The following is a 25,829-nucleotide window of genomic DNA, read 5'->3' on the forward strand; positions in this document are numbered from 1 at the left end:
TCGGGGAAGGGGCGCAGGCGTGGGCCGGAGGTAGGAGGCGGGGCGCGCTGACAGGGGGCTCCTTCGTGCTAGCAGCCCCCCGCGGACTCCACCATGGGGGACGCGCCGACCCCAGAGGAGAAGCTGCATCTCATCACCCGCAACCTGCAGGTAGCTCCCCGCACGACTTCCGGGCACGCAGCCCCTCCCCCACCGGCCCCCTCCCCAGCGAAGATGATCCCTCCTTTGCCCTTTTGGAGACCTTGTTGGTCTCGTTTTGGGGGCGCGGGGGTCCCTTTCCCTCTCTTCCGCTCCCCCGGAGTCCTTCCGTCCTTCCGCGTGAGGTCCCTCCTCTGTTGGGAACGTGGATGAGGGCTGAGAGGGGTCTGAGAAGTCCAGTCGGAGACGGACTCAGGCTTAGAAAGGCTCCGGCCCCCCGGGTGGGAGGACGTGGCAGGGGCCGGATTCCAAGGCTCCCTTCCCCTCCCATCTGCGCCCACCTGCGCCCCCACAGGGTCCCTCCCGAGCTGTCAGCACCGCCCCTCAGTGCCCCCTCTCCCACCGTGGGCATCCTCCAGCACTGGCAGAGCCTAACGGCCCCCCATCCTCCGCGCAGACGCTGGGCCTCACCCATTTCTGGCTTTGCAACAGGAGGTCCTCGGGGAAGAAAAGCTGAAGGAGATCCTGAAGGAGCGGGAGCTGAAGGTTTACTGGGGGACTGCAACCACCGGCAGGCCACACGTGGCCTACTTTGTGCCCATGTCCAAGATCGCCGACTTCCTGAAAGCAGGCTGCGAGGTGAGGGCAGTCCCCTCTGACCAGGGCTTTGGGCGTGGGGAAGGGCCGGGACGTGAGACGGACGGTTTGACCAGGACCCGTCTCAGCAGAGCCTCTCTGTGCCCTTCTCCCCAGGTGACAGTCCTCTTCGCCGATCTGCATGCGTACCTGGACAACATGAAGGCTCCCTGGGAGCTCCTGGAGCTGCGGACCTCCTACTACGAAAATGTGATCAAAGCCATGCTGGAGAGTATTGGGGTTTCCCTGGAGAAGCTAAAGTTTGTCAAAGGCACGGATTACCAGCTCAGCAAGTGAGTGACCTTTAATCCTCACCTTTCTGCTCCTTACCTCTTCATTGCAGTGAAGTCTCTGTCTAATTATGGGCCTCTGAAACCTAGATGCTCTTTAAGTATAGGGTTGGAAGCTACTTTATTGTTGGATTTTTTAAATCTGTCAGCCTTTCTTTCACCTGCCCGGTAGTTCCCATATGGCTATAGCTGTATATTTGTTTTTTACAGCTCTTTTATGCCTGAGCCTTAGTTTGTTTTAGACTTAGTCTTTTTTCTTTTCAGGCTGTGGTTAAGAAACATGTTGATTTAGCAAAGCAGCAGATCTGATAGCAGCTCATGATATGACAGGAATCAGGTCTATGATTCCATTAAAGGTCTTAGACCATGTTCTAAGATGAAGGAAAAGGTGATTATTTATCAGTAGGTTTTTCCTAGACCTAGTTAAGTCATGGGTTGAAGGAGGAGATCAAGGACGGAATTTTGTATCTTCTTTGATTTTCATGTCTTCTCTGTTCCCTTCCAGAGAGTACACACTGGATGTTTACAGACTCTCCTCGATGGTCACCCAACATGATGCCAAGAAAGCTGGAGCTGAAGTAGTGAAACAGGTGGAACACCCCTTGTTGAGTGGTCTGCTCTACCCAGGACTACAGGTATTTAGACGAAGGGAGGGACACATTATTTTTTTAAAACACTGCTTTCTTTGTGAAAAACCTTCAGTGACAAGCCACTGCCTACAAGGTGAAGCCCATGCCACTTAGTCTAGGATTTCATAGTCCTCTAGTCTGGCTCCAGCTTACCTTTTAGTCTTAATCTCCCCTGCTTCTCAACTTGTCCAGTGCTTCCCCACCTTTGTTCATATCATTTGAGCAAGGTATTTTATACTAGAAGGGCCAGGCACAACAGTTGACATAAATAAAGTATTACAGTTTTATTTGGGAATAAAAATGTTCATCCTATTTCTATTTTCTTTGTTTTATGAATAAAAAAATGTACTGTGTTTGACACAATTTTCTTAAAAGTCTTCTTAAATTCCAGTTCTTCTAGTGTTACTGTTGTTTAGAACTTGGCCCCAGTCTTTCTTTCCAGCCTTATTATACATTTCTCACCTTCTCCTATTCCTCTGTGGTCTGACCAGATTGTCCACCTTACTTGTTCCTTGCACATGATATTTTAACTGTATGCCTTTCCTCTGCCCTCTGTTTCCCTGTGATAAACACCCTCTTCATTTAGGATTCTTAGAATCTCTCATTTCTTTTACAACTCCACTGGTGCTACCTCCTTCTCAAAGCCCTTTCTATCCTGAACTTCTACTCTTCCCCTCTCCAAAAAAAAATTACCTTGTGTTTATTTTGTATATTCTGAAATTAGATGTGTATACTCCTACACTCTGTCTCTCTTTCTCTCCTTCTCTCTTTCTCTCTCTTATGCTGTAAAGCTTGAGAGTAAAGACTGTTCGCTTTTTTTTTCTTTGTGCCCCTCAGTCCTTAGTTCAGTATTTGACATATAGCAGGTGCTTAGTAAATGCTTATTGATTGAATTGTAGAAAGATGGAAAAGTACATAAAGGCGAGTGGTAAGAAATAAATCTGTAAAGGAGGGTTAGAATCAGAATCCCAGAGCTGAAAGGTTCTGGTCGCAGTGGTCACAGGCCCGAGTGAAGATGGACAAACCCACCTCCTCCCACAACAGAACACTTTACTTTGAAATAATAGATTTGATCATCACAAAGTTTTCCTCCAAAGCTAAATTTGCCGCTTTGCAATGTCTAGCCATGGGGCCCCAGGTCTGCCCTCCAGAGGCCAAAAAGAGTAAGTCTAATCCCTCTTCCATAGGACTGCTGGTCAGGGATCTGAAGGCAGCCATCCTGACTCATCCCAGGTCTGCCTTCTAGCCAAACATCTACTGTCACTTCAAATGATCTTCATAGGTCATGATCTTGAGAGCCCTTTACCATCCCATGTGCCCTCCACTGAACACCCTGCAGCGTATTGATGTACTTGTCAAAATGTGGCCCCTGGAACTGAGTTTTATTATACTGACCCTGGGCAGACTATAGCAAAGCTACTGCTTTTCTTAGTCCCAGATGCTATCTTCCTTAATGCAACACAGAACAGCATTTGCCTCTTCTGGCTGCTGTATCACATGGTCAACTCATTTGAACTTGGCAGTCAACTAAAATCCCCCCAAAAGTGGCACAGTAGGAGCACTACATTTGGAGCTAGAGGCCCTGAGCCCTGACCCTTGGCAAGTCACTGCCCCTCACTCGACCTCGATATCCTCAATGGTAAAAGGAGGGGATGGGAACTGATGAAGGGGGAAGGAATAAGCATTTCTATAGAACACCTAAGTACCAATGTCTGTGGGATTGGATCGTGCTCTGTGATCTGCTGAGCACTTTTTTTTATAAATATTGTCTCATTTGATAATATTTCATTACCCTTAAAGCCCCTTCCAACTATAAATCTATAATCACATGATATCTTTTCAAATGAACCACTGTTTAACTGTGTCTCCCCATCTTACATTTGTGAAGATAATTTTTAACACAAGTTTAAGATGTTACATTTCATCTCCATTAAATTCTATCTTACTTAGTTCTGCCCATTTTTGTAGCCTGTTTGAGATTTTTTTGAATCCTAACTTCATCCAGTGTTTTAGCTGCCTCTTCTAGCACTGTGTCATCTGCAAGTTGGATAAGTATGCCATCTCTCCCTACCTTAAAGTCATCACTAACATTGTGAAATATCACAGGGCCAAGTGCAGAACCTTGGGACACCCCACTGGAGACCTCCTTACTAGGTGACATCAACTAATCTTTGACTCTTCCCAGAATCCCGATTGTGTATTATACCTCCAGCCCATTTCTCTTCAACTTTTCCACAGGCCTTTGTCAAATGCTTAGCTCCAGCCTTTGCCCCATCAAACAGTCTAGATTGCTGCTGTTGTTGGCACAGTTGTTTGTCCTGTGTTCTGGAAGAGGACCATGACATCAGGAAGCTGATGCCATGACTTGCAAGTGAATTGTATTACAGCGAGGGAGGGCTCTGCAGAGTCATCAGCCTCACTCTCTCCTCTGGAGCCATGTGGGTCCAGGGGCAGATATAGATCAGGACAACTGGAGAAACCCCATCAGGAAAGGAAATTAGGGTAATTTTGCACAACCTGGCTCTCTGGTCCATTGTTTCCTTTTCTAGATGTTTACTAACCCTTTAATAATACATCTCAGAGTCTTGCCAGGAATTGATTAGACTTTTGTGAGCAACTGGCTGATTGGAGGCATGGCAGTGATTGAAAAGTGACAGCAGCAGCGGGGGCTAGGCCAGCCTGTACGGTCTGTACATGACTAGTTTATTGTAGCTCAGCAAGCCTTCATATAGTCAAACATATCAGTACATCTCATGTGAATTCAATAGTTCTCAGGAGAAAGTCAGTCCCAAGACAAAACATTCTTCCGAGTTCTGTGATCCCAAGCCACAGAATGTACACATCCTTTCCTAGAAAACGCTGCAGCTGTCCTCAAGAAATAAGCAGTAAGAAAACATGAAGAAGCCAGGGAGGGGGAGGCCCTGTCAATCCCCCTTTCTCACCCTCTGGATGACCTCTCCCTGCTTCGGTCAGTCCTTCAGGTTAACTCTGGCTCTCCACAGACTTTCTGGCTTATAAATAGTGAATTCTATCCTCTTGCCTTTTTTTTTTTAGATCAGGACTTTTGTGCTTCTCCAATCCTGCAGTCTCTCTCCTGTTCTCCTGTTCTTGATTTTCAAAGCAGATCACTGACTGGCTCAGCAGTTACATCTGCAGGTTTTTACTCAATGACGTAGTCCACCTGGATCTAATGACTCAAATTCATCAGCAGCAGTTAGGTGTTCTCTTACTGTCTCTCTGCTTATCTTGGGTGTCAATTCCTTATTAGTCATTTTGATTCTGTCTTTTCCAATGCAAAGATCATTCTACTTGGCAGAGTAAAAACACCGCTACTCGTCCTTTTCCTCCCTGTCCTCTCTTCTCCAATCCAATCCCACAGACGTTTATTAAGCACATTCTGTGTGCAGGGCCATGCTGAGCCCTGGCAAGATAAAAACCACATGTGAAACAAGTCCTGCCTTCATTCTAGCAGGGGGAAAAGGGGAATAAATATTTAAAGTGTTTTGTATACCAGTAATATTTTGAAAAGAAGGGGAATCAAGAAAGACTCTCTATAGGAGCTAGTACTGAGCTAAGCCTTGAAGAAGTTGGGGCTTCTAGAAGACTGAGGGGAGGAGGGAATGCATTTAAGGGATGGAAACAGGAGATGAGTGCACGCAGAGTCCTGTCCACCCAGAGCAGTGATCCTCTGCCTTCTTCGAGTGTTCTCTTTTTCCCAATGTAGCTTTAAAAATCTTTTGGTTATTCTTAACATCCTACTACATTCCAGTTCATTCTGAATTTGAACATCGCTAACACTTTTCTTGAAGAATTGTTGTGGTTTTGTACTTGTTGCTTCTTGTATGTGTCTGTCTCCACAAGGTCCCTGTGTATCCCTATCAGTCTCTTGAGAAAACTCCCCATTTCTCCCTTGTTGGAATCATTTCTCTTCCTGTCTTCTGACTTGCATTCATGTCAGCCTTCCATCCCTTTTAACCTCACCTGTCCTTTAAAATTTTAATCCTGTCCATTATTTTTCTATACCTTTTGAAATCTGTTCTCCAAAAAGCTGGAAGTCAGACTGTACCCATCTCTACTCTTATCAGAAATTCAGATACAATAATCACTTCCCCCAAGTGCCCCATCTCTTCCATCCCAACAACTACTCCTTCCTTGCTGATATGACTTCTGCCTAAGATAACACTTCCTCTTACTGCTTTCTCCACCTGTTGAAGGATAAGATTATTCAAAGGATAAAATAACTCAGATTATTAATTAATCAGTTTTGGTCCAAAAGAGCTTCAGCAGTTGGCTAGGTTTAATTTCCCTGTCCTTTCTCCATTGTGCCTCCAAGGCAGGTTTGTTACGTTTCCCAAACTCTTCATCTAGTGTTTTGTTCAAACCAGGTGGTTTGTAATAAATTCTGATTACAATATTGCTTCTGCCTCTACCACATTGATCTTTCAACCAGATGCTCCTCCAGGTATACTTCCCTTTGACGCTTGTTTCCTTATTTCCTCACATAAGTATTTATGTTTTTTAATAGGCAAGTCTGATCCCTCACCCATTGCTTTTTTAAAAACTATCCTGTTTTTTAACGTGGTATGCCTTTCCAGAGCCAAATTATAATCCCAAGTTTTGTGCTGCTAAGTCTCAGTGGTGCCTACGTGGGCAGGTTTGACCCTTGGACTTCAGACCTCTTGTTTACCTTGCTTATTGGCCATAATTTGTGCATTGTGGAGCCAGCATGGCTGCATATGGGCCACTGGATGTAGTTGCCTGAAGCCAGCCTTCCCATCCCATCCAGCTATCCACTCCAGATGTTGTGTCATCCACCATCCCTGTGATGTAGCAGCTGCCACCACTGCCAGAATGAGAAAGCTCCTTGAAGAGAGGGACTGTCTTTTGTGTTTTCTTCCCTCATACATAGTAAGGCTGACTAAATGTTTTTTGTTCATTTATGTATAAACATGTAAGACCATGAGTCTTATTGTTAGTTCTTGGATTTTGTGTCTCTCCAGCTAATCTTTCTGTTTTGTAGCTGTTCTCAGGCCACCTCTGAGACCTCAGTGAATGTGTTTAGGCAGTTGATTAGATTGACAAGACTCCAGGCAAATGTATTTTTTTAATTTTTTATTATATTTTTGGCCTTTTTTAAAAGAAATTTGAGTTCCAAATTCTCTTCCTCCAGTTCTTCCCCCAGCCACTAAGAAAACTAACCTGATACACATTATACAGGTAAAATTGAGAAAAACATTTTTAAAAAAATAAGGTGAGAAAATGATCATTCAGTTTGCACTCACAGTTGATCATTTCTCTGTCTGGAGGTGGATGGTATCATCATGAGTCCTTCCAAATTGCTTGGATCATTGTCTTGATCCGGGTGGCTAAGTTTTTCACAGTCAATCATCATTACAATATTACTCTTACTGTATACTGAACAGTTTTTATAGGTCTTCCAAGGTTTTTCTGGAATCATCCCCCTCATCATTTCTTAAAACAAAATAGTATTCCATCACAGTTGTATGTCATAACTTCAGCCATTCCCCAATTGATGGGGATGCTGATGCCAATTGACGGGCATCCCCTCAATTTCCAATTCCTTGCCACCACAAAAAGAGCTGCTAAAAATATTTTTGTACGTATAGGTTCTTTTCCCTTTTTTATGATCTCTTTGGGATACAGACCCAGTAGTAGCATTGCTGGATCAAAGGATATGCTTAGTTTTATAGCCCTTTGGGCATAATTCCAAAATATTCTCCAGAATGGTCAGAGCAGTTCACAGCTCCACAGATAATGCATTAGTATACCTGTTTTTCCTCTTCCCTTCTAGAATTTGTCATTTCTGAGAGGAGTGCTGAAACCTCAAAGTTATTTTAATTTGCATATGTCTAATCAATAGTTAAAGTATTTTTTATATGACTATAGATATTTTTGATTTCTTCTGGAAAGTCAGGCAAAAATAGATGTACTGGCCCTTGTTAGGTGTGTTCATCTCTGAACAAAAGCATGTTCTTTGTTTGGAGCTGTGATTCAGAACTTCAAATCCTGTTTTTAGATGTTATTTTCCTACCCAGCTCCTCAGCTCTCAAAACTGCTTTTCCCTTTGGAAACTCTTGCTTTGAATAAGGAAGAATTGAAGAAGATGCCATGTGGCCAAGCACTTAAGGGGCTTCCATTATTTGGCCAGTGCTTGCAGTCTTTAACAGTGCCTTCTGGATCCTCCTACTGGTATAATTTGTGATGGTGTGAATCACCAGCAGTGGGCGTTGGTCATCTGATTTGATGTTGTGGATGGGTGATTCTATTGATCAAAGGTATCAAACTTGGGAACCCCTCCTGAGTAATTTTCCCAGTTACACATAAAAATAAAATGCAGCATAAGTATTGTTCATCTGTGGTTGTCAGAGTCAATATGTGATTTGCAGGGGTCCCTTTTTATTTGAGATTAACACCCCTGTTGTAAATACATTATCTAGGAAGCCAGAAGGTTATAGAAAGTCTTAAATGTCATGCTTAGAAGTTCCTATTTTATCCTCTAGGCAGTAGGAAGCCACAAGACTTCCAGGCCTTGAACAAATCTTGAGCATGTTCTGCTGAAATTAATTGTGTTTGGTTGGGGTGAACAAGTAGCACAAGTGAGTGGTGGACCAAGCTTACCCAGCTGGTCTGAGTGCCTCCACCTGCAGTGAAGGGAAAGAGTCAGCTCCAGGAATTGACTTCTTACCATCCTGGCTTTCTTCTATATAGATGAGTTAGTACATTGGCACAACTGAATATTGTCATGTGGTCTTCTCACTGATTTCCCTTTTGGCAATTTCTTGATCTCTGGTGGGCTTCTGTTCTCTCTGAAGGAAAGCCATGCTCTCCTTTCTTCTCTCCACAGGCTCTAGATGAGGAATATCTGAAAGTAGATGCCCAGTTTGGAGGAGTTGATCAGAGGAAGATTTTTACCTTTGCTGAAAAGGTGAGTTCCCATTTGGGACCTCAGATTTCAATTGAATATTTATTTTACTTTATGCATTGCTAGAGACTCACCACTAATGAGACCTTGGCCATCTTGTGAGGTATAGTCCTTATTTTTATTTTCCAGGAGAATGAATCCCCCCTGCCTTGCATCTGGGCCTGATTTCTCCCACCCTAGAGGTGGCTACCATTTCACTGAGGTAGAAATAGTTTGCCCACGTTATTTATACACAGGTCAGTGTATTAGAAAGAATATTACACTAGAATTCGGAAGACCTCAATTCACAGTCTGACTCTCAGCTGCCTAATTGCTCTCTGATCTTTGGCAAACACTGTAACTTCTCCAGCCTTGAAGTCAGCAGTGTGGAAAGAACCTGGATTTAGAGACAGAAAGGCCCTAGTTCATATCCTGCCTCTGACACTAACTGTTATGCTGGGCAAGTCACAGCTCTCAATTTCTTCATCTGTGAAGTGGACTTAACCCTTTGAGTATCCTTGCTTTCACATAGTTATTGTGAGATTCAAGTGAGATAATGTAATAAATTATTTTATAAAAGTTATACATTATAGAAATGCCTCTATAATCGTTATCTGTCAAAGAAGACTAATACCTACCTTGCCTACTTCCTAGGTTGCTTTGAGAGTTGCTTTGAGTTTAATAGATACTTGGCAAATGTTTGTTCAATTAAATCTATTAAATCAAATGAGAAAATAGATCTGGAAGCACTTATTATTTTTAAAATTTAGTTTACTTTTGATTTTTAGAATAAAACAATTTCTACAACATAGTATAATAAAAAAGATGATTGCACATGAAACCAAAAGTCTGTTATGTCCAGTTTTCTATCCCTTTTTAAAATATGTAATAAAGTTATCATGTAAATTTCTTTTTTTCCCTCTCTCCCACCCTAGAGATGGCTACCATTAGATACAAATAGGTATAAATATGTAAAATCATTATTATTATATATATACTTCTATTTATCAGATGGAAACTTGTGGTAAAACTTTCTATAAAGTTTGATTTCGAGATTGGAAAAAATTTATTACTTGAATCACTGTTGTCAATTGTGATATCAACCCAAGGAAAAAAGCTAATCCATCAATATATTGCCTGATCTACAGAACACTAATACACCAAGCAACTGTGAGTTTGTCAAAATGGGAACTTCTCACTGAAGAGATCCACCTACCTAGGATGCTTTGGAGCTCAGGAAAGTTACCTGCTCATGTTCCCATAAAGCAGTCAGTGTCTGACCCGAGATTGAACTTTGGTCTTCTTGACTTCAGGTCTAGCACTTTTTTCATCATATTTCCTATCATCTGTGGAAATATTGAATTTTTTTACTATCCTACATAAAATTTAGATGTTTCTCCATCAACAAACTTACTATCATGAAATATCTTTAATAATCAAAAGGAAATAAAAGACCTTTCAACCACTGGTATCAAGACTTTTTCCATTCAAACATGTTAAATTTAAGAACTGAATATGTTCTCTTCTATGAAGTTTGTTAAACACTTGTCCATGTCTTAAAATATATAATTATTTCAATTTCTTATGCATAATACATTTTTCAATTTTATCCCATAATATTCCAATTTCAATATTACTGTTATATGTTATTTGCATTGCAACAAATTTGCCTTTTTTTTATTAATTTGTTTTCAGTTTTCTACAATCACTTCCATAAATCTTAGATTTTCTCCCTCTCCCTCCCTGAAAGCACTTTTCAAACTATAAAGGACTGTTCAAATACAAGGGATTATTGTTTGAATGGGAAGGGAAAAAAGGAAGTCAATATAAGGCTCTAAACTTCCTTGTTCCCTGGAAAACTTTTAGGTAAATGGAAAAAAAAAATACTCTCGTAGCCTTGTAGAATTTAGAGTACAGAAACCAGAGTCAGGCAGAAAGAATGGTGATGACATGAACGAGCAGCCTGTCCTGTTGAATAGAGAGCTGCCCAGTGGCCCAGAAAACCTGGAGTGAAGCCCCACCTCTGACCATATCCTATACTGGCTGTGTAGCCCAGAGAAGACCACCTAAACCAGGGGTGGGGAACAAATTTGGATTCAGTCAAAAGGCCAGATTTAAGGATTTAGAAGGCTACTGGTTCCCCACCCAGTAAACTCTCATGCTCCAAGCAACTCTCTTAATAGTAATGGGCCAAGGCTATGCTCTGTACTGGTCAGCACTGAAGAAGGGTGTGTGCTCATATCAGGACAAAGAGGCATAATTTAAAATCAACTGAATAACTCCAGGTCGGGGTTGTGAGATGCCTTTGTTTGGGGTCTTCCATATAATAGATAAAAGGGAAGGTTGAGAAGTGACTAATGTGGTCAGAACTGATCTCAACTAGGTGTCCTCTTGATGCTCTGCCATCTCCCTCATTTGCTCCTCCTGAATGGAGCTGGAAGAAGTCCCCAAACCCTGCCAGCCAGTTAGGTCTGTTACAAATGTAGGATATCTAATCTCAACTGGGCCCTTACTGTGGCAAAACACATCTTTCATTCATCTGATTGACTCTCTATTCCACTTCCCACCCAGAGACTATTCAAACCTTCCTCCATTTCTCAGCTGAGGGCCTCCTCTCCTTATTGAGATAATAGAGGCTCTTTTCCAAGCGTTTTCCCTTTCCCTCTTTTAATAATGCTAATAGCTAGCATTTTATTGAGCTTTAAGCACTTAAATGTACTCTCATTCTCTCAACAACCCTGTAAAGTAGGTGCTATTATTATCCTTGTTTTACAAGTGAGGAAACTGAGGCACAGAGAGGTTAAGCATCTTGCCTATTGTCACACTAGTGTCTAAGAAAAGATTTGGAGTGCCGGGCTCAGACTGTTGTTGGGGTCGGTCTGTGGGTCGCTCGGCCGGTCCTTTGGTCGGCCAGCCGGGCTGGGGCTGTCGGGCCGCCGGTACTGAGGGCGGCGGCCCCGCTCCCCTGCTCCTCCTCCCCCACGCCCGGTGCTCAGAGCCCGGCGCCACCGCCGCTGTGATTGGGTGGAAGATGGCGCTGGGCGGATGGAAATCCTAATGACAGTCTCCAAATTTGCTTCCATCTGTACCATGGGCGCCAATGCCTCGGCTTTAGAGAAAGAGATTGGTCCAGAACAGTTTCCAGTCAATGAACACTATTTTGGTTTAGTCAATTTTGGAAACACCTGCTACTGCAATTCAGTTCTACAAGCACTTTATTTTTGCTGTCCATTTCGGGAAAAAGTTCTAGCTTACAAGAGTCAACCTAGGAAGAAAGAGAATCTTCTTACGTGCTTAGCAGATCTCTTTCACAGTATAGCCACTCAGAAGAAAAAGGTTGGAGTAATACCTCCTAAGAAGTTCATAACAAGGTTACGAAAAGAAAATGAACTTTTTGACAACTACATGCAGCAAGATGCACATGAGTTTTTGAATTACCTACTAAACACAATTGCTGATATTTTACAAGAAGAGAGAAAGCAGGAAAAGCAAAATGGCCGTCTGCCCAATGGCAATATTGACAGTGAAAATAACAACAGCACACCAGACCCAACTTGGGTTCATGAGATCTTTCAGGGAACATTAACTAATGAAACCAGATGTCTTACTTGTGGAACTACAAGTAGCAAAGATGAAGATTTTTTAGATCTTTCTGTTGATGTGGAACAAAACACATCAATTACTCACTGTTTAAGGGGTTTTAGTAACACAGAAACTCTATGCAGTGAATACAAATATTCCTGCGAAGAATGTCGCAGCAAACAGGAAGCACACAAAAGGATGAAAGTAAAAAATCTGCCCATGATTTTGGCGCTGCACTTGAAAAGATTCAAATATATGGATCAGCGTCACTGACACACAAAACTTTCTTATCGGGTAGTTTTTCCTTTAGAACTTCGACTGTTTAACACTTCAGGAGATGCCACCAATCCTGACAGAATGTATGACCTTATTGCTGTTGTGGTTCACTGTGGAAGTGGTCCTAATCGAGGCCATTACGTTGCAATAGTTAAGAGTCACGATTTTTGGTTATTGTTTGATGATGACATTGTAGAGAAAATAGATGCACAAGCTATTGAAGAATTCTACGGGTAGACATCTCAAAGAACTCTGAGTCTGGTTACATCCTCTTCTATCAGTCTCGGGACTGAATGGGAACTGTGGTGAAGAGACATTCTGCCTCATTTCTTTGGTTATTTGGGAAAGGATCAAGCACTGATTTTTCAAGAAAAGTGAAATGCAGGGAGCCCAGGGGGCGGCAGTAGTGCACTTTGCACACAACGTGCAAAGACTGTGGATTAACAAGCCCTTCATATCATGGTAGTTGATTTATTTGCTCAGGTATCATGCTGTCTGTACAGTTCCATGCAAGAATAATTTGAAATCAGAGATACCAGCTTCTCTTGTCAGAGTAGCCTTCCAGTAATTGACATGCATTTTTCTTTGTTGTTTGTACCCATAAATTTGAAAGCCTTTGGGGTGCAATAGAAAGAATAGGAACCTCTGCTAGATTGTATTGATTATTTAAAAAGAAGACACTGAATACACTGCATAAATTAGCTTATGTTCAGTTTGGAGAGCATATTTTGTGGTTTTTCATGAGTAAACCTGAAATAATCTTGGGCCCAACACTTGTAGTTGCCTTCCTGACATACTAGACTAACATAATGAACTCCATTGTCAGGGAGGCAGGTATGTTTTGCTTCTCTGAAGAAGCTTGTAATAATATACAGTATGTGTATATGTAGGGAACAATTGGTCAAAGGTGGCTTTTTGCTTCCCCAAGGGGAAAGACTGGCTTTGTAATTATAGTTTATTCTTATTTATTTGACTTACTGTATCTGCTAGAGTCTAAGTATTGTATGAATTGTCAATGATCTGTCAACAAGTTTTAAAAATACTTCTGTTAGTTTTACTCAGTTATACCCTTAAAGTGTTTTAATTTTCTATTTTGAAGGATAAATTTAAATTCTATTTAAAATCAGTTAAGATATCTTAAGAAAAATTCTATGAGAGGAGGTAAATTTTCTTTTCCAGGAGTAACTGGTATCTCTGTCTAAATAGTTTGTCCTGTCATTTTAATTTCTAAATCATCTATTCTATTCAACTTGGATGAAAAAAAAAGCTCTGAAATTTTTCTTACAACTGTTGGAATGAGAAAAGAAATGTGTATCATAAGGAGATGCTGGTGCAGTGGTGATATATGATTCTTTATAGTCCTTAAATATACTAACTTCACATTGAGGATGTGCTTGGAAAATCTGACATTACATGTTATGATAATTTCGGAATGTCATTTCTTTCCTTGTGAAATGATCCACTCACTCTTTAGCAGCCTGGATGATTAGCTGAGTGTGCACCCTTTCAATATGAAATTTTCTTGAATAGTCTAGGAATCCAAAAAAATAAAGCCAGCATTTTTGCAGTTTTGCAAATAATACTGGAAAGAATTTTCCGAAATTATTATTTTTGTTTGTTTAAGATTTTCTGTTTTGGATTTTAAAAAGTAACTTTAGGCACTATTTAAATCATGGCAGCACCAGGTAATGTGTAGTGTAAAATATACATGTAAACTATCGCAATTGACACTTTTCCATGCATCAGTATGTTGTCTGACAGTGGCTGAATGTAACTTAATGGAAAAATAAGTGAATATGTATTCGAAATAATAGCAATCAGGCTTTGAATGTTCTGTCACCCCTTTTCAGAGAGTAATTTGTTTGTGCTTTACTGTAATTTCCTAAAGTTATTTCATTAATACTGTTAAAATATGAAAAAAAAGAATGTTTTCTTCGCTGCTATAATCAGCATTTACTTTTAGCTCAGGAACAGACTTCACCTATTCGTTCAGCTGAACAGATCTTTAACAGGGTCACTTAACTAACTGGGCTGTTTAAACACATGTGCAGGAAGAAAGTAGAGCTGTATTTTAACAAATTGCTTTTTAAGATGCAAAGTTTCTAAAGCCTTACCTTGGCTAAAATTTTTTGTACAAATTGTACATAGCCTGCCTAACCTACCAGCATGGCAGAGAGAATAAAACAAATAAAAGAAAGAAAAACCAAGCATGTGAAAGAAAGTCATGAAAATGGGAGTAAATGTGATTTTTTTTATTATAAGGGCTTATACCAAATTCTCTTGGAATTTAGAGCTGTGTTTCTACAGCTCTCTCTGTACAGGGGAAAGGAAGAAAATGAAGGCTGAATCATCTTATTTCATGGGTGAAGATAGAAAGAAGTCCTTTGCATAATATCATGTTAGTTGCTAACTAACAAATGTTCATTTTTACATTTTACATTTAAAATGTATTAAAAGCCAAGGTTATACTTCGTACTTTAGCAAGTTACAGCATTTTTATTGAGTTCAGTGATAAGTCACACAATTTTTTCTCTGTTTCTTCACAGCATCTACACTATATTTCATAAAATGATATGTGGGGGTAGGGGTTGTGGGAGTGGTCGTTTTAAATTTACGTTTTACTTCTAATGCAACTGAAGCTAAGTAAAAAGTCAACGTCAGAAACTATGGTTTATTTTTTAAACTGTTGAGGTGGGGAAGGAAGGAATAGAATATAGTAAGCAAGAAAAACGACCAATATAGAAAGCACTATAATGTTGTGTGGTGGATTGTGATTAAGATAAGGATGGGAAAGATTGTCTTAAGTTGTAAATGGTGGCTGATTGCTGTGTAACTATGTAAATGTTCAGTGGGATAGCAGTCCCATATTTTGTATGTTGGAGCAAAATTTCTATGAAGTATCTTCTTTAAAGGGTGAGTATCCTATATAAAGTCCTACTCTTGAGTCACATGGCCTCTGTCTTATAAATCTTGTGTTTAGAAGATGATTAAAGACAGTAGCTATGAGCTTGGGAGAAAGGGACATGGGAGCTGTATGTATATGGGCCTCATTGCCTCTGGCCATCAGTTTGTTTTGTATGTCCTTGATGGCAGCAGTACAAAGACCTCACTTTCATAATGTACTACTCTTGATACTTTGTTTAATAACACTTTTTGTGAAAGACTTCATGAGGCAATTCAAATAGAGTATTGGACTGGGAGCTGGGAAATAGATTCTGAATCATCCTGCTCTTCAGTAAATTAACTGTGTGACCTTGGGCAAGTCACTTAACCTCTCTGTGCTTCACTCTCCCTATCTGTAAAGTGGGAGCAGTACCTACCCCTGTTTACCTACCTCACAGGGTTGTTGTGGGGATTAATTAGATATAATGTCTGTAAAACATTTGAGCTCCTTGGAGAACAGCTCAATATAAATACAAAATAATCTATTAAAGTTGGTTTATTTGTGCAAAAAAAAAAAAGAAAAGATTTGAACTCATTTTTCTGAGTACAAGACCAATATTCTAGTTACCTTCCTCTCCAAACCCCTCGCCATCATCCTCCACTCTTTTTACTTCAGTCTGTACCAATGAGGTGACTCTTCACCCTGCTACTCTTACAGGTGCCCTTGAGATCCCCTCTGTCTCTCTCCCTTTCTATCTCTTTGCCTCCCTCTTCTTCCCCTCCTTCCCTCCCTAGCTCCCCTCCCCACTTCCCTTTCTCTTTCTTCCTCATCCTCCCTCTCCTTGTACTTATTTGACTATCCTTCCAGTCTCATCATGTTTTACTCTACTTTTCTCATTCTGTCATCTTCTTTGGGTCATTAGAGATAGTAGAATGGAAGATCCTTGAGAGCAGGCATTGTTTTCCTTTTGTTTTTGTATCCTGAGTACCCAGTTCCTAAAAGCTGCTTAATAATCACTTGGTGACCAATGTGGTCATCTGGGATACTGGGCCAGCAATTGAGGTGGTGACTGCTTTTTTTCCCTGCCTTTTGTTCCTTATTCTAGTACCTCCCAACCCTGGGCTACTCAAAGAGGATCCACTTGATGAATCCTATGGTCCCAGGATTGACAGGCAGTAAAATGAGCTCTTCGGAAGAGGTGGGTGTTCGTGTGTGGCTCAGTGGTGGCTTGTGGTTCTGGAGCAGAAAATGATAGAAACTAGGTGTTAAAAGAACAGTGATGTGAAAACTTTTAAAGATAAAAAAGACCTTTGAAGTTATTTGGTCCAAACTCCCCCCCACCTTCAGTATCTGATTAGAGGTTGTCAAATACGTGTGACTGTTTCTTATCCATATGCCCACACATATTTTTACTTTAAAAGGGTAGGTGACTAGCACGCAATCTTAATACTTTTTCTCTCTAGTGTTGCAGTGTTTCATGTGCTAGCCTGTTACTCCCAACCTATCTGTCTTGTTTGGTGACATTCACCATATCTTATCATGAAAAAGAACGCTAGAGAGAGAAGGATCTCTGGCCATGTCCATCTCCATAACAAGTCCCCAGGGTCATGGAAAGGTGGGAGGTGGGGGACCTGCCCTATGGGGGAAACAGATCTCCTTTGAGAATCAGCTGGAGTATTCTCATTTTTCAACCCATCAAAAGATTCTCTCTGTCCCATGGGTTACAGGAATCCAAGATTGATCTTCTTGATCGGAAGGAGGATGTGAAAAAGAAACTGAAAAAAGCCTTCTGTGAGCCAGGGAATGTGGAAAACAATGGAGTGTTGGCCTTCATCAGACATGTGCTTTTCCCCCTCAAATCAGGTAAGAGGTTCTGCCATTGCCATTTTTGTCAAATGAAAGCAGTCCTCTGGAGCAGTCCCCCAGTGAAGTGAGGCTAGCAGGCCTAAAGGGAACCCCGAAATCAGGCTCCAGGTCCAGGAGCTTTCAGTCCTGTCCCTGCCCCTTGGGGACTGTGTATGAGACCCTAAATAGCCCCTTTACCTGCTCTGGGAGAGACTTGCTTCTGCCACGTGTAAAATGAGAAGACTGGCCAAGAGGATCCTGGAATGGGGGCTCCCCCTCTGCTCTGCTTGGCTAGTCCTGACTTCCAGGTAGTGGGTTACCACAGACTGAATACCCTCCCACTGGTATCATGCACTACGCAGCATGCAGGCCTTTGGTGTCCATGATCTTCCTTAGGCTGCCTCAGGAGAATCCCCATTTTACAGCAGTGGAGACTGAGGTTCCCATCAGTGAAGTGGCTGCCAAGGTCACACAAGCTAGAACCAGGCCTGCAGATGTCTGGTCCCCTTTCTGCTATGTCCTGCCCTTGGGGCTGCTCAGGCCTGTGTCCAGGTCATCAGCTCAGGTCACTTTGTCTCTCCTGCCTCCCCGTTGTATTCCTATCCCTGAATTAGGAACCACAGGGTCGGGTAGACAAAGAAGCTTAAGATGTAACACACGTAATTCACTGTGCAATTATGTGGCTCTAAGCTGGGGGTCAGCGGCTGTCTGTGAGCCTCTTATCTATTTTGTAGAGTTTGTGATCCTTCGAGACGAGAAGTGGGGTGGCAATAAAACCTACACAGCTTACCTAGAGCTGGAAAAGGACTTTGCAGACCAGGTAATATCCACTGTGGAACCCACCCAAGAGAGTCTCCCCCTCCCCACTCTTGTCTCACCTCCTACACCCTGACCATCCTTCTCTGTCTCCTGGGTCATCACCCTGGCCACTTCCTCTAATCCTGTGGGTGTCCCCAGGCTTGGTCCTGGGTCCTCTTCTCTCCTTCTGCTTCCCTTGGTGAATCTCAACAGCACCCATCAATTCTGTCACCTCACCCTCATCTGTCTGCTGGCCGAGTCCAGCTATATTTACAACTGCCTTTTGGACGTCTTGAGCTGAATGTCCCACATATGTCTTAAACCCAACATCTAAAACTAAATCCATTCTTATTCCCACCAAGCCTTCCCCTAGTGCTAACTTCCCTATTGCTATGGAGTGCATCCCTATCCTCCCAGTCACCAAAACCCTCCCCTTACCCAGTCTTCTGTCATTTGTTCTGTTTTCAATGTCTCTCCAGTGTTCCCCATTCTCTTCTCGAATGCTGTCATCACCTCATGCCTGGAATATTGATTTAGCTGCTGGTGGGTCTGCCTGCCTTAGGCATCCTTCTCTCAGCAGTCAAAATGCGCTTTCTAAAGTACAAGTCAGACCAGGTTACCCCCTACTCTGAAACCCCATTGGTTCCCTAATCACCTCCAGGAAGAAAACCCAGCCGCCCCAACACCACCACCATAGCCGCCTTTCCAGTCTTCTTATACCTCCTCCCCCCCCCCATGTGCATTCACACACATGCACACCCCAAGGACTTTGGGAGCCCAGCCCCCTGCTCTCCCTGCTGTTTGTCTTGCCCAACATACTCCATCTCTGGGCACTGTTGCTGGCTGCTTCCCTCCTCCTCTCCATCTTCTGGCCTCCTTCACATCTCAACTAAAATGCTACCTTCTGCACGAGGCCTTCCTCATCCTCATCCATCTTAGTCCCTTCCATCTAAAACCATTCCCAGTTCATCTGCCCACATATTGTTTATTGTCTTCCTCAGGAGTTGGGAGCAGACTAGGGGTGGGGTGACCTTTCTTGACATCCCCAGTGCTTCCACGGCCTGTGATGGACACTTTAATACATGCTCAGTGACTGGCAATTTCTGCTGAGGGCACTACCCAACTCCCAGGCATCTTTGACTTCCCTCTCACTGCTCCTCCCCAGTCAGTCAGTCACTGTAAGTGCCCGCTATATGCCAGGCCCTGCTCACAAATGCTGGAGATGCCAAGAAATGTAAAAGACTCTGCCTACCCTCAAGAAGCTCATAATCAGATTGGGGAGACAACATAGAAGTGACTGTATGCAAACAAGCTATAGATGGGATAAATAAAAAATAATGGAGGGAAGGCAGTAGAATTAAGCCAGGAAGTAGAGATGAGGCATGGGGAATATGTTTCTGGGGGTGCAAACAGGGTTTTCTGTTTGATCCTGGAGGTGATGGGGAACCAGTGGAGTTTACTTAGTAGAGAGGTGACAGACCCTATGCTTTAGGAAAATCCCATAGAGAGCTCAGTGGAGGATGGAGCAGAGTAAGGAGAGACTCGAGGCAGACCAACCAGTAGGCTATTTCAGATGTGAGGTGGTAAGTGCCTGAGTCAGTAGTGGAAATGAAGGAGGAGAGAAGGGGCCAAGTCCTGGTGATTCTGTGTCCCCAAGGTCACTTTCATGATTCCCCTGACTCAGGCTTCTAACGCCTCTCACCCACACTGTTCAGTAGCGTCCTTATTGGTGTCCCTTCTGATCTCTTCCCCTCTCCAATCTGCCCTTCATGCAGCAGTCAGAGCAGTCTTCCTGCCACCTTCCCTTGGATGCAGACATTCTCTCTACCCATGCCTGGAAGGCTCTCCTTCCTCCTCTTTACCTCCTGGCTTCTTTGGCTTCCTTCAAGTCCCAGCCAGAATCCCAGCTTGCACAAGAAGCCTGTCCCAGCCCCTCTTCATTCTGAGGCCCTCCCTCTGTTAATTATTTCTATTTATCCCGCTTTTGTTTGTTGTTTGGTTGTATTTATTAGCCTGTTGTCTGCCTCATTAGATCATGCGTGATCTACTTGGGGTGGGCACTGTCTTTTACCTCTGTATCCCCAGCATTTAGCTCAGTGCCTGGCTTCTAGTAGGCATTTAATGGATGCTTATTGACTGACTGTAGCACATACAAATCCCATCAGACTCCCTGCATGGTGGTTCTCTACTTCCACTGGGATAAAATACAAACTGTCCTTAGCTTGTCATTTAAAAGCCCTTCACGATTTAGCTCCATACTGCTCTTCCAGCCTTCTTTAATGCCGCTCCCCTTCCAGCATGCTCTGCCCCCAACGTAGCATCCCCTCCCTGCCTCGTGCGTCACTTCAGCCATTCTGCCCCAGCTAGCATGTCTCTAACCTGGAGAATCCAGATCTTCCTTCAGGGTTCTTCTCATATCTTTGATGATTCTCCTGGCACACCTTCCTCATTTTTCCTAAAACCCTTGTTGTCTGATCTTCTCCGCCGCCTTAAATGGGCATGTTGCATATCCAGTTGAACAGAAGCTCTTGGAGGGCAGGCATTGTTTCCATTTCTGTCTGTGTCTGCCCTGTGTCAAACACAGTACCAGGCAATAGGAAATGCTTAGTGTGTGTTTGTTGATTTGAATTGAATAGAAAGGACTATGGGCACCTGGTCCTGAACTATTCATCTTTGTGTGTGAGATGTTTCCATCTTCAGACACTCAGCCCTGGAGAAAACCTTCAAGAGGATCAGTAGGAAGGGTCTGCTCTGAATCAGCACCTCAGAAGGGACACCAAGGTTGTTGGTGGGTGTAGAATTGTTCATTCAGGTCAAAAACAACAGCCCCACCATTGTCTGCCATCTCACAGACACTAAGACCTGGACCAGACAGCCAGCTTTATCCAGCTGCACTGTCCTGAGTTAGCACCATGAGATGGCCCTCTTCTCCCTAGCCCTGCTTCTCTCCTAGGCTGCCTCTTTGCACCCACTCCATCGTCACCGAATCAGTGGGCACAGTGGAGAACAGAATCTCTTTGGACTAAATGAGACCCCTTCCAGCTCTTCAATCTCTCCAGTCTCTTCAGTCTAAGTCTGGGAATGGAGGACGTGTCTACAGGAGGCCCCTCCTGACCTTCCCCAGCTACTACTGCCCTTTCTTCACAAATCTGCTTCTGTTCCCTTTGTGTGTTTTGTACTTATGTGTGTCGCGTGTGCGCTCATGTGCTGTCTTTACGTTGACATATAAGCTCCATGAGGACAGGGAATATTTAGTTTTTATCTTTGTATCCCTAGTACCTAGTACAGTGCCTGGGTCAGGTAGTAGTAGGTATTAAATGAATGCTTGTTGATTGGTTGAGAGTGCAAATATTAAGAAAAAACATAGTCTCTAAAAAATATTCAGTCTTTTAAAAATAAAGTACAAACAGTTGTGAATTGTGGATGTCACAAGATTCAGAATTGAATTTAATTAATATGTGCTGTTGATTTTTAAATAGGTTGCAGTGTCCCCACTGTTTCCTCTCTGATTTTTGTTGTCTTATCCTGTGATAGGTTGTACATCCTGGAGATCTGAAAAATTCAGTTGAAGTGGCCTTGAATAAGTTATTGGATCCCATTCGGGAAAGGTTTAATGCCCCTGCATTGAAGAAACTGTCCAGTGCAGCTTACCCTGACCCTACAAAACAGAGTAAGGCCAGCTAGACTGAGTGATGAAGAGGAGGCCGGGGCGAGGGCCTCCCCTTCCTGGGATCCCAAGCGTTCCAAAGAGTGCCCCCATGTGTTAGGTGGAGACCCAGAGTCAGCACGAATTTTTATGGGGTTAATGCTGATAGGATGCTGCTTCTCCAATGTTGCCAAGAAATTCTGGGCCTAGAGCACAGTAAAAACCCAGGTCTAAGCTCAGGAGGCTCTCTGGTCACACAGGTATTAGATGGGTTAAACCCACTTCATTGAAGGGAGACTGACTGCCTGTAGGCCAGAGATGGGCAGCCTTTGAGTAGCCAATCAAGAGATCAAAGAATTTCAAGCCAGAGGGCCCTTTACCTCAGTGTGAGATGACAAAACCATGAATCAGGAAAACTGCATGTCGCCCTGATTTTAATCTAAAGGTTGCCCGTGGGTTCCTTGTAAGGTCACAGTCACACTCCTGATTGGCTTCTCATCCTCCTTTATCCTGTTGTCATCCCCAGAGCCAGTAGCCAAAGGCTGTACCAAGAACTCGGAGCCAGAGGAGGTCATCCCATCCCGACTGGACATCCGTGTGGGGAAGGTGATCAGTGTAGAGAAGGTATGTGTTTTTCATTTCACCCAGGTGAAGCCAGCCAGGGTCAGAGCAGCCTTATTTCCATCTGGAGGAAATGGCGCAGAGAGGAAAGGCCTCCTCTGTAGCCATGGGGTGAGTCAGAATTCAGAGACTTGATTTCCAGGCTGAGCTATATCCGTCAGACCTGCCTCTCTGCTTTACCACCACAGCCAGCTAGGGAAGCAGGGAGGAGACTTATTTACCTACTGAATCCAGTTCTCTGGGCTTCATCTGGGCTTACATAGCATGCCTGAACTGGTTAAGGGCCTTATCCTGCACTGTCATTTTGCCCTTGCCTGGAGAGGGCAGCCCACAGATGGTAGGTAAGAAAGAGAACCATATTTCCCAGGGAGAGCAAGAGGCTTGCACGACTGAGGAATTGAGGCCTGTTGGTTTCTGGGTTTTTTTCTTCTTAACCACTAAAGTCTCCCTTACAATACATTGTTGCTGGCTGTTGCTTCTCAAGTGTCCAGATTCATAGTTGGCAGCGATCGGTGGACTTTATTGGGGGGGGGGGGAGATGGGGGCGAGGGGCAGGTTGAAAGCATGGTCATAAACCCAGATGAGCTGGGCATCTAGGTAGGTGCCTTTGGCTCAAGCAGCTTTTAGGCCAAGAGGTTTGAGCTCATCTCTTTCACTAGACTCATCTCCCCCAGCAGTCCTCATCACATTTAAAGAGAAGGATGTGCCCAGACGTCATTCTCTAAAGCACTATCTTCCCATGATGACTATGGGGCTACAGCAGGGCACCAATCTCACACTTTTGTGACTTCCCCAAGGTCTCCTCTTTAAAGCACGGTGTGATAGTCACAATCCCTGTGGCCAGTGCCCTCCCTGCAGGCCAGGGAGGCAAGCAGCACAGTGCAGAGACTGGGATCTCCCCTTGGGTATGGTGCTCATGGAGGTCAGGGCAGGGGCAGAGCTGGGATTCAGACCCAGGTCTGGATTCAGAATCTAGCCTTGTTTCTAAAGGCGGATGATGCCTTGCATGATTTGAGGGCTGGGAGTTAGTGAACATGTCATTTTGTTCGTCTTGGGCTACCCTGAAAATGTGGCATGGGCCAGGACCCCCAGAAAGCCCCATTTGTGGGCCTTTACTTACTTGAACTTCTGCCTCCCTAGCACCCTGATGCAGACAGTCTGTACCTGGAGAAGATTGATGTTGGGGAGCCCGAGCCACGGACAGTGGTGAGCGGCCTGGTTCAGTTTGTTCCTAAGGAGGAACTACAAGACAGACTCGTGGTGGTCCTGTGCAACTTGAAACCCCAGAAAATGAGAGGAGTGGAGTCCCAGGGGATGCTTCTCTGTGCTTCCTTGTAAGTGAGGGTTCTGAGAGGGTAAAGGTCATGCCCCTGAGCAGAGCAGAGGTAGGGAATAAGAAGCACACTGTTCTGTATGGATTGACTCACACTGCGAGGAAGCAGAAGATGGGGTGCCAGTTGACAAGGCATGGTGCAACCTTCATTTGGAAGACTTGGGGCACTGAGGTTTAAAGTTAGCAATAAATGGCATCCCTCCTCCAAACTGGGGCCATTCTGAGGTAACATGGACCCTTTGGGTGAGCCAGCTGCTTGTCCTCTCCCATCATGGCAGCAGAGCATGGGGACGGCCTGAACCTCCACAAGGCTTCAGCCCCAATTGGGTGCCTGAATGACTGCCACAACTGATGGGACTTTCCTGGGGAAACCTCAGGGCACCTCTAGAGCTCTCTTATCTTGGTGCTATCCTGTCTTCCCAGGGATGGGACAAACCGCCAGGTGGAGCTTTTGGACCCTCCTTTGGGCTCCGCCCCTGGGGAGCGGGTGTTTGTGGAGGGCTATGAGAAGGGCCAGCCTGATGAGGAGCTCAAGCCTAAGAAGAAAGTCTTTGAGAAGCTGCAGGTAAGGAGAGCTGCTGCTGCCACCTGCTGGAGCTTCAGCCAGCCCAGTCCCTGCATTTTTGTAGAAGAAACTGAGGGCCAGAGTGGAGCCAGTCACCTGAGGCCACACAGGCAGTGCCTCCCTGTGGTGCTGTCCCTTCAGTCTAATGGCTCAGTAGAGCCAGCTCAGAAGTGAGAGCTGTGTCTCTAGAAACCCTGGAGTGGTTCCAGGGCAAAGGGCACACCTTCATTCCCCCTCAGTGGTTATGGAGCATCCTTTGTCAGTGATAAAGCCAGGCTCCCTGTTCTCGACAGTGTCTCATTATCACTTTTCATTTATTTATACCTTGGCTCCCCAAATAGATTACAAGCTCCTTGCTGGCAGATCTAGTGGCAGCAACTCAAAGTCAGGAAGACCCAAATTCCAGCCTTGGCTCAGACACCTGCTAGCTGTATGACCCTGGAAAGTCTCTGCCTTGTTGTATTCATCTGTAAAATGGGCATGCATACATTTGCCTCACAGAGTCATTGTGAGGAACAAATACCATGTAATTTAAAGTCAGATGTAAAGCACTTAGTGCTGTAAGCACCACACAAATGCTAGCTAACCGTAGATACTATCAGAGCTACTAGCAGTAGCAGTGCCTTACCCAGACCCCAAACACTGGCTGGGTCGTTGCTCAGAGGGTCATCTGTGTGCTTCTCATTCTCCCCAGGCTGACTTTAAAATCTCTTCGGAGTGCATTGCACAATGGAAGCAAACCAACTTCATGACCAAGCTGGGCTGCGTCTCTTGTAAAACACTGAAGGGAGGGAGCATCGGCTAACTACATGGTGGTCTTCCTCCACCCTCCCACTACCTCTCCTGGGCTGCTCTCATCCATCAGGCCCTCCAAGGAGACTTGTCTTCAGGTGTCTACAACAGACTTAAGACTCCAAATTCCACACGTCCACTGTATATGCCCCTTGTGCAGATTTGGAGAACTCAGCCTGAGCCTGTGGGAGACGGCCTACCATAAACCACAGATAGACCCCATTCCCAGAAGCCCAGCCTCCCCCAGTATCTTTCCTGAGGACTTGGGAACACTGAGTGAGGGTGGTTGAAGGAGGCGACAACTCTGGCTTCTCCACCCTACACAGGCAGCTAATTTAGGAATTCCTTTCCCCAAAAATCCAGTTTCAGTGTAATGGGGGGAGGGGGATGGAGAAGTATGCTGTTCTAATTGGAAAATGAGCTGTTACTCGGCTCTCCGGTGCAGATCTGGCAGCTGTGCTCCAGGGGCTGTGCCTCTGGCTGGCGCACCATGCCAGGAATAGGCTAATTACAGCTCCTCAGGAAGTTGTGGGGCTTGGGAAGGCAAATATTAAATGAATAATTGTCCAATGTTAGGGTTCCCCAAGAAGGAAGCAAAGAACCTGGCTTTGTCCTGCCATCTGCCTGGCCCCTTTGCTTTCTTCCTACCAAGACTCCCTGAGTGACACCTGGGAAACCCCTACACCCTAAGCCAGGTGTGTGTGTTATTGGCATCATACCATGAAGGGGGTATCGGGATCCTTTTTAAAGAGGGTGGGAAGTAACTTCTTAATCTGAATCATTGTCATAAATCAAAATAAAGCATCTGACTGTAAGTGCCCAAGTGTAACTATTTTGGGGGAATGGAAGCAATTTGTAGTCACAGTAGGGAG

The 25,829-nt window shown here is 44.0% G+C and overlaps 1 protein-coding gene and 1 pseudogene across 1 annotated transcript; both read left to right on the top strand.

The window, feature by feature from the left end:
* The first annotated feature begins 12 nt into the window (after positions 1-12).
* Positions 13-25,772, top strand: YARS1 (tyrosyl-tRNA synthetase 1). Its single transcript, XM_072609800.1, has 13 exons — positions 13-150; positions 631-777; positions 892-1,067; positions 1,570-1,699; positions 8,559-8,639; positions 16,463-16,555; positions 17,085-17,220; positions 17,937-18,022; positions 21,535-21,670; positions 22,173-22,270; positions 23,408-23,601; positions 24,024-24,165; positions 24,860-25,772. The coding sequence occupies exons 1-13, from the start codon at positions 94-96 to the stop codon at positions 24,968-24,970; spliced, it is 1,587 nt and encodes a 528-aa protein (XP_072465901.1). The 5' UTR covers positions 13-93; the 3' UTR covers positions 24,971-25,772.
* Positions 9,814-15,939, top strand: LOC140504614 (ubiquitin carboxyl-terminal hydrolase 12 pseudogene; annotated as a pseudogene).
* Positions 25,773-25,829: the final 57 nt, after the last annotated feature.

Source organism: Notamacropus eugenii, chromosome 5, assembly GCF_028372415.1.
Source record: "Notamacropus eugenii isolate mMacEug1 chromosome 5, mMacEug1.pri_v2, whole genome shotgun sequence".
Classification (NCBI taxonomy): Eukaryota; Metazoa; Chordata; class Mammalia; order Diprotodontia; family Macropodidae; genus Notamacropus; species Notamacropus eugenii.

What these genes read in the sequence shown, in the direction of transcription:
- YARS1 (XM_072609800.1), top strand. Translation starts at nt 94, where the DNA reads ATGGGGGACGCGCCGACCCCAGAGGAGAAGCTGCATCTCATCACCCGC. An exon ending in TCCTGAAAGCAGGCTGCGAG is followed by an intron (nt 778 to 891) that starts GTGAGGGCAGTC and finishes CCTTCTCCCCAG; the next exon opens with GTGACAGTCCTCTTCGCCGA. An exon ending in GCTTTTCCCCCTCAAATCAG is followed by an intron (nt 17,221 to 17,936) that starts GTAAGAGGTTCT and finishes TCTATTTTGTAG; the next exon opens with AGTTTGTGATCCTTCGAGAC.